Genomic DNA, 15,595 nt, shown 5'->3' on the forward strand with positions numbered 1-15,595 from the left:
TTGCTACCCCGCGAGCTGCTGCTCAGCAGGCGTTGCCTTGGATGTGACGCCTGGGTGCACCCATCAATTGCCAGTAACACGTTGACCTTCAATTTACACAGTCTTGGCTGCAGGCTGCGCATTTCTCGAAATTAACGGCAGCTGCCTCGACGTCTTGATACACCGCCCACAGCCACGACAGCCACCCTCGTGTGCGCCGTCCTGAGCCTGCATCCCCTTCTCCCTGTCAAGCCGGCAGCCCTGCGCGCCTCTTGACGTACGCCACCCAGTCTGCCTAAAGGAATAGAATGAGCAAGCGATGCGGTTGGGACGACTGCCGTGTGACATCCCCACCAGGCGCTGGCAAAGTCAGCAGTGGCGACATCACAGGGCGCAGCAGCCCAGAAAAGCTCGCTGCACCGCCGGCAGCAACAACCGCGCACCCCCAGCAGCCCGCAGTCCCCCGGGGCCCCACCTTGCGGGTCTTTGACTTCGCCGCGAGGCCCATGAACTCCTCGTCCTCCAGCATGTGCTCTGTCACCCAGCCCTTGAGCTCCGCCAGGGTGAGGCTGGACACGTCAGCCGGCAGGGCCGCACGCGCCCGCGCCACGTCACCCGCCACGACCGCCGGGGACGGCCCGGGGGACTCGCTGAACGGGGAGGAGGGCCGCGCGCCGGCTGGGGTCGATGCAAACTGCTGCTGCTGCTGGGCGGCTGCGAGGGCCTCGCGCGTTGCGGTGTGGGCTTCGCGCTCCCGCAGCAGCTGAGCTGTCAGGTCAGTCACCTCCTGGACAGAGTGCGTGTGTGTATGGTGGTGGGGGGGAGTTGGTGTGGGTTTGGTTTTCAAAAAAGTTCAGTCGCAACCACGCTGTTCCAGCAGCGTGGTCGCATATTGCTGCAACGCCCTGGACCCCGGGCGCCCCCATCCCTTATCGGCGCCTCACCTTGAGCTTGCTGCTGGCCACAGCACGCTCCTCGTCCAGCGCACGCTCCGCACGGGCAGCGGCGTCGCGCGCCCCCACAGCCGCCGCCTCGACCTCGGCCAGCTGCGCCCTCAGCGCCCCCGCGTCGCGGCCCGCCGCCTCCGCAGCTGAAAGCCGTGCCTCCAGGGAGGCCGCGCGCCCCTCGGCTGCTACGGCCTCGAGCTTGGCCTTGTCGCCCACAGCCTGCGCCGCCGCCAGCTGCTCCCGCAGCGCCGCGGCCTCCGCTCCTGCACGCTGCGCTGCCCCCAGCGCCGCCGCCGCGCGCGAGCCCTCGTTGCGCGCCGCCGCCAGGTCAGCCTGCAGCCTGCGCCCCGCCTCCTCGAGCTGGGATACCTGATGTGGACGAAAGGTGTTGGGGAGGGTGGCGCCAATGTGTGCGTGGACATGTGGCAGGGTGGGGTGGAATGCGATGGTGCCAAGGCATTCGGGCCAGAATTGACGTCAGCGCCGCTGGATAGAGCCCTGATAGAAAGCGTCCTCACCTGCGCCGACAGCCGCGCCACCTCTGCCTGTGCCTCCCCCAGCGCGCCACCCTTCGAGGCGACCTGCCCCTCCGCGCGTGCCAGCTGCTCCCGTGCCGCCGCCAGGTCCCTGGCCAGGCCTGAGGCACGGCCCTCCGCCTCGGCAGCACGCCCAGCCTCGACGCGCAGCTGCAGTGTGCACGTCAGAAGGGCGTGTCCCCGGGGCGCATGTTGATGATGCGGCTGGCTCTCGAGGTTCTTCTTGCCCGCTGCAAAGAAGTGGCCATGCAACAGCTAATCAAGCTAGCACGCATACAGATAACCCCATCATCCGCATACGGCACCCACAGGCGCAGGGCCACCACCCCCACCTGTGCGATGTGCGCCTCCCCCTCCGCGACCTTCCTCAGCGCGCCGTCCCTCTCGCCGATGATGCGCCCCACCACGCCCTTGATGCCCCCTATGGCGGTGTTGACCAGGAACTCACTGGCGCGCCGGTACTTCCAGGGGCCCTGCACCGCCCTGTCATACTCCGCCAGGAACCTTTGGGGTTGAGGGGGGATTTGGGATGGGCGTGAGGGACGTGGGGAGACGCCCCAGATGACGAAAGGATGGGGGGTGCTGAGCGTCAGCACTCATGCTGCGCGCCGCACCGCATCACCCTTCAGAACACGTCCGCCCCACACCAGGCCCCGCCCCGCCCACCTCTGCAGCTCCGCCTCTATCGCGTCCAGGCTGGCCCCCGCGCCCTCCATCATGGACCGCAGCTTGGCGCGCTCAGCACTCAGCAACGCCTCCGCCGCCGCCTCGCTGGCCGCGCGCAGCTTGGTGCGCGCCGCGGAGAAGCGCCCATCAGCCACCTGAGGGTGGGAGTGGGGATGGGCGGGGTGGGCGGGTACAGGGGCAGTCGGAATCAGGAAGATGGAGCAAAAGGCGTGTGCGTTGAGGCGAGCCAGTATCAAGGTGGGCTGAGGCTGAGTGCAGCAGCCAACACAGGAAGGGGTTTGGCGAAAGTCCTGTACCTACCGACGCCCGCTGTCAGACCCTCAAGGCACCTCACCTTCCTCAGCCGCTCCTCGTGCTCCCCCACCAGCTGGGGGTCCCCCAGGGCCGACTCCTTGAAGAGCTTGACAGCACCAGACAGCGCAGCCTGGCAGGAAACAGGGGGGACAGCTTGGGTTGCGGCTGGAGAGTGAGCAAGGTCACGCCTGCCCGCTGCATGGAGCAGCCCACTCGCCCTTCGGAGGGCGGCGCCATGGCAACCCCCCGCCTTCCCCACAACAACCTATGCATTAAGCCAGAAGTATAGCCAAACCCCTTCCTGCGACATGCGGATGCAGCCCCGCACCACACAATGTGTGCTGACGCGTGGGCATGTGCGCGGGCCCTCCCCCTCCCCCCAGTCATCCGACCTGGTAGCTGTCCAGCAGCTCCGCCTCGTCAGCGACGCCCTCCTCCCTGAAGCCCCCCGCGAAGGAGGCCAGGGCGGCGTCATAGGCCCTCTGGGTCTCAGCGCGCGCCACGCCCTGAGCGAGGGGTGCAAGGCAGCAGGTGGTGCCGGGACTACTTACTGGTGCAGGCCCGGCATAAAAGCCCAGGGGCGACCTCGATGCTCATCATACATGGCAAGTCTGCGAGACCCTACTTGGCAATCGCCTTGCTCGCACTGGCACGCCTGCGGCCACTGCCTGGCTGCACTTCACCTCACTCTTCACTTACCTGCCAGGCCGTGACGAGCTGTGGCACCGCGCCCTCGTTGAGCGCCGTGACGTAGGCTCCCGCCAGCTGTGCGTAGACGCGGCCCGACACCATGGTGCCCGCAAACTGCAGGGGCTGCTCCTTAGAGTGCAGCAGCACCATCAGGTCACCCACACCCTGGAATTCGGGGGTTGCAGCGAAGATCAACCAGATGCAGTGGAGATGGCACTGGTGATTGTGGTGGTGGGATCATTTGAACAAAGGCTGAAAGGTGGGTTGCAGTAAAGCTGCGCCTTACGGAGGTGACAACTGGCATGCTCAGCGGCGTGAGCACAGGCACTATGAAATCAAACACGCCATCCCATCCGGACCCTGGCCGCATCGCAGCGCACCTTTTGAAACTCTGGCCTGAGCTGTGAGAATGTTATCTTGTCAAGCCGGTTGAGGTCCTCCTCTAGCAGCATAGGCCGCAGCAGGGTGTGGGCGTCGCGGTCCGGGAACACCGCCCTGATGGTGGCCCGCATCTGGGGTGGTGCGCATGCGTGTGCAGGTAGGGCAGGGGCTGCTGGTGGAAGACCAGGCTGCAGTGACAACAGCAGCGAATGTCACACGAACGTACACCCAGCCTTGGCAGTGCCAAGTTGGCACAAAACCACCCACAGAGACTGCATGCGACCATGCCGACGCGCTGGCCTCAGGAGTTTATACTGATTCCCTGTTGACAACCACCCACCTGGTTGCGGTTGTCCTCGTCAGCGCCGCCGCCGCCCCTCACGTCCGCCAGAACCTCTTCCAGGTACTGCCCCGCACTGATGCCCCCCTTGCCGCCCCTGCTGCCACCAGCCCCCGCCAGCTGCAGCTGAAAGTCGCGCAGCAGCCACACAAATGCCGGGTGGAAGTCTGCCTGCCCGCCGCCGCGCCCCGATGTTGCGCTGCGCTCCTTGATGCGCTTTGCAAGCTCGCAGACCATGGCCAGGCGCTCCAGCGCGACCGCGTCGATGGCCCCGAGCTGGTTGTACACGAACACGCTGGACAGCAGCACCGCCAGGCTGAAGACCTGCGCGCTGTGCTTCTGGCCCTGGTCCACCGCGTCAACGCCCTCACAGTCCACCAGCAGCTGGAAGCAGAGCGGGGGGTTGTCAAGTCAAGCAAGGATTCGCCATTGGAGCATAGCAGTGCAGTGCATGAGTGGTCAGGAGCACGTGCAGCAGCTCGCCAGGAAGGTCCTGCAAGTCCACCGCATTGCATTGCTTCAGTAACCAACCACGCCTCCCACCAAGCCTGCCATGAAATGCACAAGCCCAATCATAGCCAGTCTTGCCGGTGCGCACCACGTTGCACGGCCGCCCGTTGGCGTCTGTACTGGGTATTGGGACGCTCCACATCCACAAGCCGCGCGTGCATGAGTGCTGAGTGGGCGACACCTCGAAGCCCTTTGGCAGCTCCTGGAGTTTGAAAAGGATAGTGATTTGCTTGAGTTGGCATGAGCGCCTCCGGATGACGGAAAGCCATGCGTGCTCACAAGTCAGGCACTTGTAAGCGCGGCGTGCGTGTGCCTGCTGCACAAGCCAATATGGCGCCGTGACCGCACCACTCCTGTCCTACCATGTTGCTGCAGCGCACCTGGCCAGTCAGCCGCCCCAGCATAGTGTTGAGCAGAAAGCTCTTGCCCTGCCGGGCGCGGCCGCACACCGCCACCGTGCACAGCGGCCCTGGAACGCGCTCCAGCAGCTTCACCGCATCTGGGTTGACCTCCCAAGTGCGTGAAGCCTCGTTGAAGCCGATCAGCAGCACCGGCTTGCCCTGTGGCACCTTGACTGGTGGCAGGGCCTTTGATGCGGGGGCTGCCGCTGCCGTGGACGCCGAGCGGCCAAACCAGCTCTGCGCAGCGGCATGGTGACGGCTTGAGTGGGTTGGAGTATATCGTGACAAGCATTGCATATCGCAGCGTGCAGCCTTCGCAAGTTAGGGATCGATGCAAGCATCCTCTCAAGGGACAAGGTGTCGTGCGCATGCATCACCCGGCTGAGCAATCGCTGCAGCGCGTCCGTGCGCTGTTAGCAACCTGCCCGCATGCGCCTACCATGGCTGCGAAATATTGCGTGCCTACTAGTTCTAAAAGTTCGCACGCGTGTCAGCACAGCGCTGATACAGTTATACCATGCAGATCGCGCGGGATCGACGGATCAGCGGCTGTGAAGGTGGCGTCGTAAGTACAACACGTCTCTTTTAAACGCGGCCAATGCAATGCTTTATGATACGGTACGATGGCGACTGATTACTAGACGGGCTGCGATGTACCGGTTGTGCATGCTCTTCACAACAGAGCTGCGCATGGAGCTCAAAAGCGCACAGCGCACCGGCCAACACCCCGCTCTCCTCAAATTTTCAGGATGTGCTGATTGATGAGTAGCGCCCAATGCGTAAACAACCGCCACCTGTGATGTGTGAAGAACAGTGCTTCCCTGTGAGGCCACACGCAACCCATTGCCTGGCACGGTGCTGGGGTGCTGGTGAGCACCTAGCGACGTTTGCCAAGCTGATCAGGGATTTGAAGGAATCAGGCAGGATGATACGTAGGGGGATGCGTGTAGGGCCGACAATTGACTTGACACGCCTGTCTAACACGAATTCCAACTGTCCAACGAGGCAGTCCAGTGCGTCAAGCGTGGCAGGGCTTGGCACGCTTCTACCCGTCGACCGCACATGCTCGCAATTAAGAACTGATCAGATAGCTGTGCAACTGAATGCGAGGTGGAGCAGCTTGATAGGGCCATGACTGCAGGAGAACAACCCTAGATACTTTTAAAGTCCTTGCCGCTGAGCCCAAGCGACCGCAGGGGCACCACACGATTCTGCTTCACCCGTTACCTGTGAGCCAACACGTGATGCTGACGGCTGTCTTTTGCAAAGGGGTCAGTATCGGCTGTCCTTGACCCTTTGACTGCCAGCCAGCACAGCGCCGTCACTACGCTGTGGCCGGGCGGCGTAAGGCCCACTCTCACCGGCAGCTCAGCAGAACACAGTTCACGGTCGCACGTATAGTATCTTCGTACAGAGATACGTACATTGAACGTTGCAACCCGGACGCGCGCTCCCGAGTTCGCTTGTCAATTCACTCCAAGGCACCCGATCTCGAAACGTGCTTGCGCAGCCAGCGCAATGGCAACGTCAAACATCGAAGACTTTGAGAAGGGCAACGTGCGTGCCGCCACACAGCGCTTTGACAAGGACGCCTGTCACTGATGAGGGAGCCCGCATGTGACGGAGCCTTGGCCCATCAGCAGCCTGAGGGTGACGCACCAGTTCGACCCAGGTCAACGCACACTGGCGCCACACAGGATCAAAGCACGGCGTCTGTTGAGATTTCCGATCACAACAGAAGCTGTCGTGATGGCAATCCTTGCACTCAGGGATGGCCCTGCCCCTCACATGTATTGTTCCACAGGCGGCGTTTGTCGAGGCGTTTGACCAGGACACCACCGGTGCCTTGGCAATTCCGCCGCAGCGCAAGGCCCTGGTGCTGGCCTGCATGGACGCACGCCTGCATCCTGAGAAGGTGAAAGTCGACTTGTTGAGCCCACCCTGGCACAAATGGTGCTGCAGGCCGCGATTGCGGGATCCCAAACTTTCGCTTGGGCGGAGGTCGCTTGTGTTGAGCACGCGCGTCAGTAACCCCACAACCCCTCTGGAATTTGTCTGAGAACTCACTTTCTCAGTTTATGTGCCCCACCTCAGGTGCTGGGCCTGGAAATAGGTGACGCACATGTTGTGCGCAACGCAGGTGGCCGAGCCTCTGCCGACGCCTTGCGCTCCATCGCCATCAGCCAGCGACTGCTGGGCACCCAGGAGGTAGTCGTCATCCACCACACAGACTGCGGCATGCTCACATTCAAGGTGAAGCCGTTGCACAGCCGCACTGTGGCTTCATCGGCCAGGCAGGAATTGCTCAGGCAGGAGGTTGGAGGCAGACAGCTCAGCGAGCACACCCTCAAGGTTTCTGATGCAGGCTCGCTTTCGTTGTCTCACCTCCACTACTGTGATTGTGAAGGGTCCGACATTTTGCTCGCACCTCGTGGACCCCTTCTCTGCATTCATTCAGGACGATGACATCCGGTCCAAGATCCGGGACGAGTTGGGTGACTCTGCTGGTGACGCGGCCGACGGCATCGCTTTCCTGCCCTTCAGCGATTTGGAGGCCAGCGTGAAGGCTGACATCCGCATCATCAAGGAGGTGCGCTTGTGATTACTATTTGTTGTTTTGCGCAGTAGGCGATAAAAGCGGCAGCACACAGTGTTGAATCAGGTCACACTGCCTACACCCTGGCCCACTGTACACAGCTGTTGGCTGCTGTGGCGCGCTTCTGAGGGTTTGTATGCACCTTGCCACCCCCACCGACAGGCGGCCATTGTTGACGGGGACGTGCCGGTCCACGGCTTTGTGTACGACGTGACCACGGGCCGGCTCAACCCTGTCAATTGAGGAGCACCACGATTTCAGACGACCGGGCTCCCCCGGCTCCACACTTCGTTCAGCTGTGCTGCAAGTCCAACCACCCAACTGTTGCTTTCCTTGTCTAAGGCGCGATGACGTATGACCTGTTATTGTGCACGCGCACGCAGTGCCCACTTTCTGTTCCAGATTAGTTGCTGTCGTGTGTAGCTGCTGTGAAAATCCTGGTGACTTGCCTGCGCAAACGCGTGCGCCATGTAAATGGGCAAGCAGCCTATCCATGGACAAGATCGTTACTGGACTGTTACAGGCGGGTTGAGGTTCAAATCCTAGAGGCATTATTGAGCTGTCTTTGTTACGTATGGCGGTCAGACGGCGCAGAGGTCACAGTCACTGAGAGGTTGTGGTCGGTCACGGCAATAATCCTGCTGGTCAAGTCGCAAGGTCAGGGTCAGGAGCTGAGCGCGCCGCATGAAGGGTGCCAGCAGGCTCAGGCATCGCTGTCGCTATCCCCAGATGTCAGGGCGCCCCAGGCTGGTGCCCGCTGCGACCCTTGGGCCTTGGACGCCGTCGCACTGCGCCTCAACGGCGGCTCACGTCCTCGTTCCGGTGCTGCTGGCTCGCGGAAGCTCACTGTCTGCCGCAGCCGTGGAGCAGGACCGGCTGGTTTGGTTGGGGGCACGCCGCTATCGCCACCAACCCCGACAGCGTTGCTATTGCCGCTGCCCGGCGGGTCTTTCCCGCTGGGCAGGCTTTTGAGACTGAGGGAGTGCCTGAGCGCGTCGGGGTTGTACCCCCCCGCAATCAGCCCCGCCGCAGAGGCAGCGCGGCTAGGGCTGCGAGACGGTAGCCCACTGCCAACTGGGTGCGACGGTTCTGGGGCGGTGACCTTGCCCACGCGGCTGCCACTGCGGCGATAAGCCATGCTGCTGCTGGTGCTTAGGCCGGCTGAAGCCAACCCTCCCGCCGGCCCTGGAGCCTGCACACGAATGCCGTCACCCTTGCCGCGCATGCCTGCCACGCCCTCCTCCTCGTCACTGCTGCTGCTGAAGCTCAGGCGCTGCTGCTGCTGCTGCGAGCCACCAACGCCATTGTCCCACCCACGACTGCTGCTCTGGCGCAAGGAGGGGCCGCGGCTGGAGGGCAGCCCGCCCGCCGCCTCAGCTAATTGCAGCGCACGGGATGCACTCCCGTTGCGGTCGTTGCTGCTGGCGCGTTGGGAAGACAGCAATCGGCCCTGGAACAAATGGGCCAGCTGCTCTATGCGGCTGCCATCCTTGGACTGAGGGCCGCTTCTTGCGTTCCTGACGAGTTCGCCGGCTTCCCTGCCTGCGCTGCTGCTCCTGCTGCTGCGCCAGTTGCTTGTGTCGACATCAGCCCCACCCGTGCGAACCGCCAAGCTCATTGCTCGACTGGCGGCATGATGGGTGCGCGGGCTGCTGTCACCAGCGGCCTGGGGGGCCTGCCTGCGCCCAGGAGAAGATTGGGCCCCTGCTGGCAGAGATGCGATTCGCCGCAAAACCCTGCTGCTGCTGCTCCCTGTCCTGCCACTGCTTCCATCATGCGCCCCTCCCTGCACAGCCTGCAGCTGCAGCAGCCGCTCAACCAGGCCTGCGTTAGGGCGCACCATGTGCCCCAGCGGCAGATTGCCTGCAATGCCCGGCGGCGGAGTATCACGTGCTGCTGCTTTGACAACGTCGCCAAGGCGCTGCTCGGCACTTTGGTTGTCAGTCATGCGGCTTCGCAGCTCATCGAGCTGCTGCTGCGCGCGCCTGAGGTCCCGGTCCTTTGAAGACAGCAGCGCATGCAGCTGGCGCGCCCCCGCCGGCAGCCCCTCAGGGACATCCACTGCCTGCTGCGGCTGCGACTGCAAGTGTGGCAGTGGGTGCTGCTGCTGCTGCTGCTGCTGCTGCTGCTGCTGCTGCTGCTGTTGCTGCTGCTGCTGCTGTTGCTGCTGGCACTGCTGCTGCTGCTGCTGCTGCTGGGGCTGCTGGGACTGTGGCGCCTCTGTTTGCGGCAGCTCCTGGGCTGGTGCCTCCCGCACTTCAAGCAGCTGCGCATCCAGCTGATGTCGTTGCTGCTCAGCCTGTTGCTGCTGAGCGTGCCGCTGCTGCTGCTCCTGAAGCAGCTGCTCCAGCTCAGCCAACCGCTGTCCAAGTGCTTCCACCTCCGCCCTGAGAAGAGGAAGTACACAGCTTAGAGTCATTTCAGCCCGTGCTGACAGCAAGCAATCCTTTGTGCAGGCAGGCCACAACCAGTAGATGATATGATGGCTTTGAACAAGCAGACATGTCTTGCGCGCCCGACTGCACACCCAGACGCGCCCAAACACAACGCGCGCATCTCCCACCTGGCGTCGGCCTCCCTCGCCGTTGTCTCATCCAGCCTGGACTGCAGGATCACTGCCGCGTCACGAGCACCCTCCTCTGAACGCCGCAATGCTGCGCTCACTTCGGCGAGCTCGGCCTTCCCTGCGGCAGCCTCGGCCCTGGCGGCCTCGAGCTCGCCCTCGCGTTGCGTTGCCTCCTCCACCACCTCCTCAAATTGACGCTGCAAGAACCCCAGCTCCCGCCGCAGCTCCCCTGACACGCCCTCCGCGACCGCCCTGGCGTCAGCCATCGCTGCCTCCTGCTGGCGGGCCGCCTCGCGCTGGGCGGCGCCCATGCGCCCCTCAAGCTGCGCGGCCCGGCCCCTTTCCTGCTCCAGGTCATGCTGCGCCAAAGCCAGCGCGTTGCCTGCGGCCGCTCGTCGCAAATCGGCATCGGCCGCGGCCGCCCGCGCGTCCTCCAGGTGGCCCTGCAGCGCCGACGCCTGAGCCCTCAACGCGCTGGCCTCGCGCTCTGCCGCTGCCTCTGTTTCGGCCAGCTGGGCCGCCAAATGGCGCACCCGCAGGCGCAGCCGGCGCTGTGGAGAGCCATCACCTGCACCTCCATCATCCCCCTCGCTGCCGCTCTTGCGACCTGCCGCCTGATCGTCCTCACCGTCCCCGCCATCGACCTTGCTGAGCGCAGCTGCAGCAGCCAGTCGCTGCTGCAGCTCCCTGACACGCCCCGCCAGGGACGCCTTGTCAGACAGCGCCCCCTCCAGCCGCGCGTGGGCTTCGTCAAGAGCGGCCTGCAGCTGCCACGCCTGGCGCTCAGATGCTGCCGGTGACGGAGGACGCGCGGCCGCACCCGCCTCTGCATGCCGCAGCCGTGCGATGAGCTCAGTGTTGTCGGAGCGCAGCGCACCCAGCTCTGCCGCCAGCGCCGCCGCCTCGCCCTCGCGTGCAACCAGGAGCTCTGCCAGGGCGCTGCGGCTGGTCCCCACGTGCGCTACGCCGTTGGGTCGTGTTGGGGACAGGGAATAGGCGGTGCGCGGAGAGCCTAGCCCGCCGCCGCCGCCGCAGCGCGTCATGCTCAGCTGCTCGTGAAGCTGGGCGCAGCGGTCCTGCTCGAAGCACAGCCGCTCCTGCAGCGCCGACGCTTCACGCGCCGACCGCTCCTGCGCCGCGCGCGCCTCTGCCAGCTGGGCCGCACCACTCGCAGCCTCGTCTCGGGACGCGCCCTTGTGGTCACTCAGCGCGCGCTGCGCGGCTGCCGCCTCCTCGCGAGCGGCGGCGGCGGCCGTTTTGGCCGCGGCCGCCTCGTCGTGCAGGCGCATCGCCTCAACCCGCGCCTCTGCCAGCTGCTGGCGGGCGGCAGACAGCGATTGCTGTGCAGCTGCTGCTTCCGCTTGTGACGCCTTCCAAAAATACGAGAGCAGAGCGGGGGAACATTTGAGTGTGTTACGCTGTTATTCGATTGTAAGCCACGTGTAAGAACGGTCAGCACAGCAAGCTTCACCCCCCACACGATGTGGATTCCGTTGCAGTTTACCTGCTGGGCACGCTCTGCCGCCGCCTTGGCTGCAGTCGCGTCCTCCCGCGCAGACGCCACCATCTGCTGCAGCTGCGCCACCTGTGCCTTGGACACGTCCAGTCGCGCGGCCGCCTCGCGTGCCGCCGACTGTGCAGCCTCGAGCGCCTTCGACTGCTGCGCCTTGAGCGCAACGGCGCGTGAATCTGCGTCACCTCGCCGTGCCGCGTCAGCAGCCAGCTCATGCCTGAGAGCGTTGATGCGCTCATCATAGCTGCGTGCCAGCTGCTCTGTCGCCTCTGAGTGGGCGGCATCGGCAGCGGCAATGCGCTGCTCCGCCTCGCGGCGTGCAGCATTGAGCACCTCCTGGGGACGGCCAGCCGTTGGTTCCGGGACCGCAGGAACGTCAGGCTTGATGTGGTTGGGGGGGCACGATCATGTTGGTTGGCTATGCGCACACACACAGAGGTGCTGCAGATGCAGCGTTTTGGCAGCCTGGTCGTACATTGAGTCCCCAGGCGCACGCCCACCTCCATCTTGACGCGAGCGGCCGCCAGCTGTGCCGCACCACGCGTCGCCTGCTCCTTGAGCTCCGCGTTGGCCGCCTGCAGCTCTGACACCTGAGACTGCGCAGCCGCTGCGACCACATCCGCCCGCTCGCGCGCCGCCGCCTCTGCACTGGTTGCTGCCAGGGCGCGCGCGCACTCGGCCTCCACACCCAACAGCCTCGCCTTCAGGTGTTCGACTGCCGCAGTGCGCTCTGCGACCTCTGCTGCAGCCCTGTCTCTGGCAGCAATCAAGTCATCCACGCGGGCCGCGGCGTCGCGAGCCCTAGCCTCTGCCGCCTCTTTGAGTTGCCTGAGCTCTGACACTTGGCGCTCCATCAACACTGCGCGCTCCGCCGCCGCCCGCTGCTGCGCCTGAGCCTCTGCCACCTCCCGCCGAGCCCCGTCGATCCCAAGAGCAGCCTCGGCCGTCGCCGCCTCGCTTCGTGCCAGGGCGGCTGCCAGCCTCTGTGCCCGCTGGAAGAGACCCTCCCTTGCGGCCGCCCCTTGCCCGCCTCCAGCGCCCCAGCCCTGGTCAGGGCTGAACAGTGGTTGTGCGCCACCGCTGCCGCAACCACTCCAGCTGCAAGTGGGCGGCGAGACGGCGCCATCTGCTCCATACAGCTGAGCCACCAGGTCGCGCCGCTGCTGCTCCAGCGCGTCGGCGTTGGCTGCTGCATTAGCCAGGCGCGCGTGCGCCTCTTGCAGCGACTCAGCAAGGCCCTGAGGCCCGCAGCCGCATGCAGGTGTGTGGTGGTGAAAGGGAATCAACTGAGTAGAAGTTTTTCTCAAGGACTTGCTTCAGAGCACAAAGAATGCTTGCCTTCATCACCGGCAAGCGCACCACCAGGCGCCGCGCCCCAGCAGCCCACCTGGGAGTGTCGCCGCTCCTCATCCAGTGCCGCCTCGAGCGCTGAAGCATGCGCGCCTGCCTGCGCCGCGTTTGCCTTTTCCGCCTCCAGCCGCCCGTCGCGCTCCGCACATCCCGTGCAGGCGCGCAGCGCCGCGGCTGCACCAGCATCCGCCGCTGCTGCGCGGGCTCGTGCCTCGGCCGCCTCTGCGGCGCGCGACTCAGCGGCGTCCTCCGCCGCGCGCGCACGGCACCTTTGGGCGTCCAGGTCCGACCCAAGCGCTGCCAGCTGGCAACGCAGGCGCGCCGCCTCTGCCTCGGCATCCCGCAGCCTGCCGGCCGCGCCCTCTGCCGCGACGCTGCTGCGCTGGGTGTCGATCTCCGCGTCAAGCAGCGCGCGCCTCAGCCGCGCCGCCTCGTCCGACGCCGCCGCCAGCGCCGCCGAGCGCTCCGCGAGCTGCTGGCGCGCTGCGTCGCGCTCCTGCTGCATGCGCGCTGCGTCCAGGTCCCGCCCCGCCGCCTGCTGTGCTGTTGCGTCCTGCACTGCCGCCTCCAGCTCCCTCAGCCGTGCAGTGGCACCGGCGAGCTGGTAGCGCAGCTCGTGGTTGGCTGCCTCCAGCTCCACGACCTGTGAGGGTGGTACGCAAGATGCGATGGGCGCGCAAAGCACAGGGTGCTGCGACAACGGTGCGCCGCCATGCTGATGCTGTGAGCAAAGCAGCATCATGTGTCTCTCAGGCGACTCTGGCGGGCGGGATGAGACCCTGCACCTGAACAGGGCTTGGCGCCTGCACCAGACGGACTGCCGCCGCAGCCGCCAGCTCTCCCTGCTGCCGCTCCACCAGATGCTGCAGCTCGTGGGCCACGCCCATCCTGCGAAGCAGGCGTGGCATGGCACATCGAGGGTGATTCGTGGCGCGACAAGAACTATGTGATCCATGAAGCGGGGTGCAACACATGGATGGTCAAACGCCTGTCTGCTCAGTTGCCACCTCCTCACGCTCTTCAAAGGCCCACCATTTTCTCAGGCGGCCCTTGATTTGCGCGCGCGCCAGCTCGGCGTCTAGCAGCCGCCGCGACACTGCCGCCTCGACCTCTGCTGCCGCGCGCCCGGAGCCGAGGGGTAGCCCCAGCAAAAACTCCTCCACGCCAGCGGCAACGGCGGCAGGGGCCAGGTCTTCACACTCGGACAGCACGCTGGCCTCGGGCAGCAGCCACTCGCCGGCAGGGGCGGCCAAACTGCCGGGTGCACGCTCGGTGCGCTCCGACGAGTGTTCCGCCCATGGAGCGCCGTGTACGTCAACAGACGACGCTCTGCAATGGCAGAGGTGGCAGTGAGATTTTACAACAACAGCCGCAGAGCCAGGGTGCGATCACGCCTGCTGTACGCATGCCCGCTGGCGCCCTCCCAATTTGCGGCGCACAAATCGCGCCGCACCTGGCAGCACCGCCATTGTCGTGCAGGAACAGCGTCCGTCGGGCAGCGCCTCTGCGTGCGACAGTGGACAGATTACTTTGCGTCTTTTTGGTGCGTGCGATGTGCAGCCACGCGTACACCGATGTTGCCGCGCGCTGTGTACCTGGTCGACCCACGGTTCCTGGCTGTATCCCTCATGGGCCGAACGCGTCGCAAACCCGGTCAGCACCGTAGAATGGTGTTGCGGGTTAGGTAAGCCCGCTCGCTCGAGCTCGGCGAGATGATCTGCGTTGTGGCGCCATAACACTCAAGTGGATTCTTTTTCGCCACCTGATGCAGTTGAAGTTGTGCTGAAGCACAAGATGCCGCAGGCTAAACAGGGTCGCGGTTCTGTGCTTGCCCGTTGCCGGTCAACGCAGGTCAACTGGACCGGTCATGCTGCTGTGCAATATCTCTCGCGAGGCTCAAAGGCACAGTGGTGATCTCTACACCCACAGCACGGAGTTTTGTGCCGAGCGCCTGATAAGAACGGCTACCATCGTCACAACATGCTGTAGCTCGCTTTTGCCAAGAGCTGTATCACACCCTGTGTGCAAGTTGACAGCGACTGCGATGATTGTTGATGGCAGGGCACTGCAGCGGGACGGTTCAGACACAAGGGGCTGCTCAGCAGCATGAATAGCACATACCGCAGTGTGAGGTTGAACAGAGATGTGCCCGAGGAGCGATGGTAATACCACTGTTGTCGCCAAAGTAGTGGGGTGCAGAGTGCACTGCCCATGTCAACGCGCTTGTTGGACACACCGACGGAACTTGGCGAGAGTATGCAGTAGGGCGCGCTGCATATCTGCTTGAAATCGTGGCAAAACTACCGTGTGCAGGATTGGCCCTGTTCCATGCAGCTCTTGTCCTGGGTACAGTATCAAAGGAGATTCTTGCCCCCAAGTCGCTCATTCTGCATATATAGTTGCCTTGTGTACACTGACTCAGTGCACAGCTGCGCGAGTCAAGGGTCCCCCTATGGGGAGCCAGGTTTGTCCCCTGTCCATGCGTTTTCCCCTACTGCTGGAAAAGCATGGTGTGTTTGATGCTGCAATGCTGCATGATCACAAGATTACTGACGACTCCAGGATATGATGGGTCGGTATGTATACGGTTTGCTTGCTGTGTCACGCGGCATGTGTAAGAGCAGGTACTTTACAATGAAAACTTGGACACTGATCAAGTCCTTTTGATAGCATAGAGCAGAGCGCTAGAGTTCGCTTGAACAACCATAAGCAAGGGTAAATGACACTTTCAGCATATGGTACGACATGCAGCTCGAAGGCGAGGCTTGCTGCTTCTCAACCTGCACGCCGCCCCCCCCCCCCCCC

At 64.2% G+C, this 15,595-nt stretch overlaps 3 protein-coding genes across 3 annotated transcripts; 1 reads left to right on the plus strand and 2 right to left on the minus strand.

Moving 5' to 3' along the window:
* Positions 1-226: 226 nt before the first annotated feature.
* Positions 227-5,207, minus strand: MNEG_0694 (Guanylate-binding protein 6; the record flags this gene model as incomplete). Its single annotated transcript, XM_014050827.1, has 14 exons — positions 227-274; positions 455-766; positions 924-1,295; positions 1,445-1,612; positions 1,795-1,966; positions 2,129-2,283; positions 2,484-2,573; positions 2,836-2,949; positions 3,143-3,298; positions 3,514-3,645; positions 3,855-4,238; positions 4,453-4,566; positions 4,745-5,002; positions 5,205-5,207. The coding sequence occupies 14 exons, from the start codon at positions 5,205-5,207 to the stop codon at positions 227-229; spliced, it is 2,478 nt and encodes an 825-aa protein (XP_013906281.1).
* A 1,076-nt stretch (positions 5,208-6,283) lies between these two features.
* On the plus strand, positions 6,284-7,604 carry MNEG_0695 (carbonic anhydrase; the record flags this gene model as incomplete). The annotated part of the gene is made up of 5 exons (XM_014050828.1): positions 6,284-6,322; positions 6,570-6,680; positions 6,860-7,018; positions 7,224-7,355; positions 7,524-7,604. 5 exons carry the CDS (start codon positions 6,284-6,286, stop codon positions 7,602-7,604), a joined length of 522 nt encoding a protein of 173 aa, XP_013906282.1.
* A 460-nt stretch (positions 7,605-8,064) lies between these two features.
* Positions 8,065-14,259, minus strand: MNEG_0696 (hypothetical protein; the record flags this gene model as incomplete). Its single annotated transcript, XM_014050829.1, has 8 exons — positions 8,065-9,748; positions 9,925-11,243; positions 11,432-11,776; positions 11,941-12,678; positions 12,828-13,433; positions 13,576-13,678; positions 13,823-14,117; positions 14,244-14,259. The coding sequence occupies 8 exons, from the start codon at positions 14,257-14,259 to the stop codon at positions 8,065-8,067; spliced, it is 5,106 nt and encodes a 1,701-aa protein (XP_013906283.1).
* Positions 14,260-15,595: the final 1,336 nt, after the last annotated feature.

The sequence above is a fragment of the Monoraphidium neglectum genome (assembly GCF_000611645.1).
Source record: "Monoraphidium neglectum strain SAG 48.87 unplaced genomic scaffold scaffold00059, whole genome shotgun sequence".
NCBI classification, from domain to species: Eukaryota; Viridiplantae; Chlorophyta; class Chlorophyceae; order Sphaeropleales; family Selenastraceae; genus Monoraphidium; species Monoraphidium neglectum.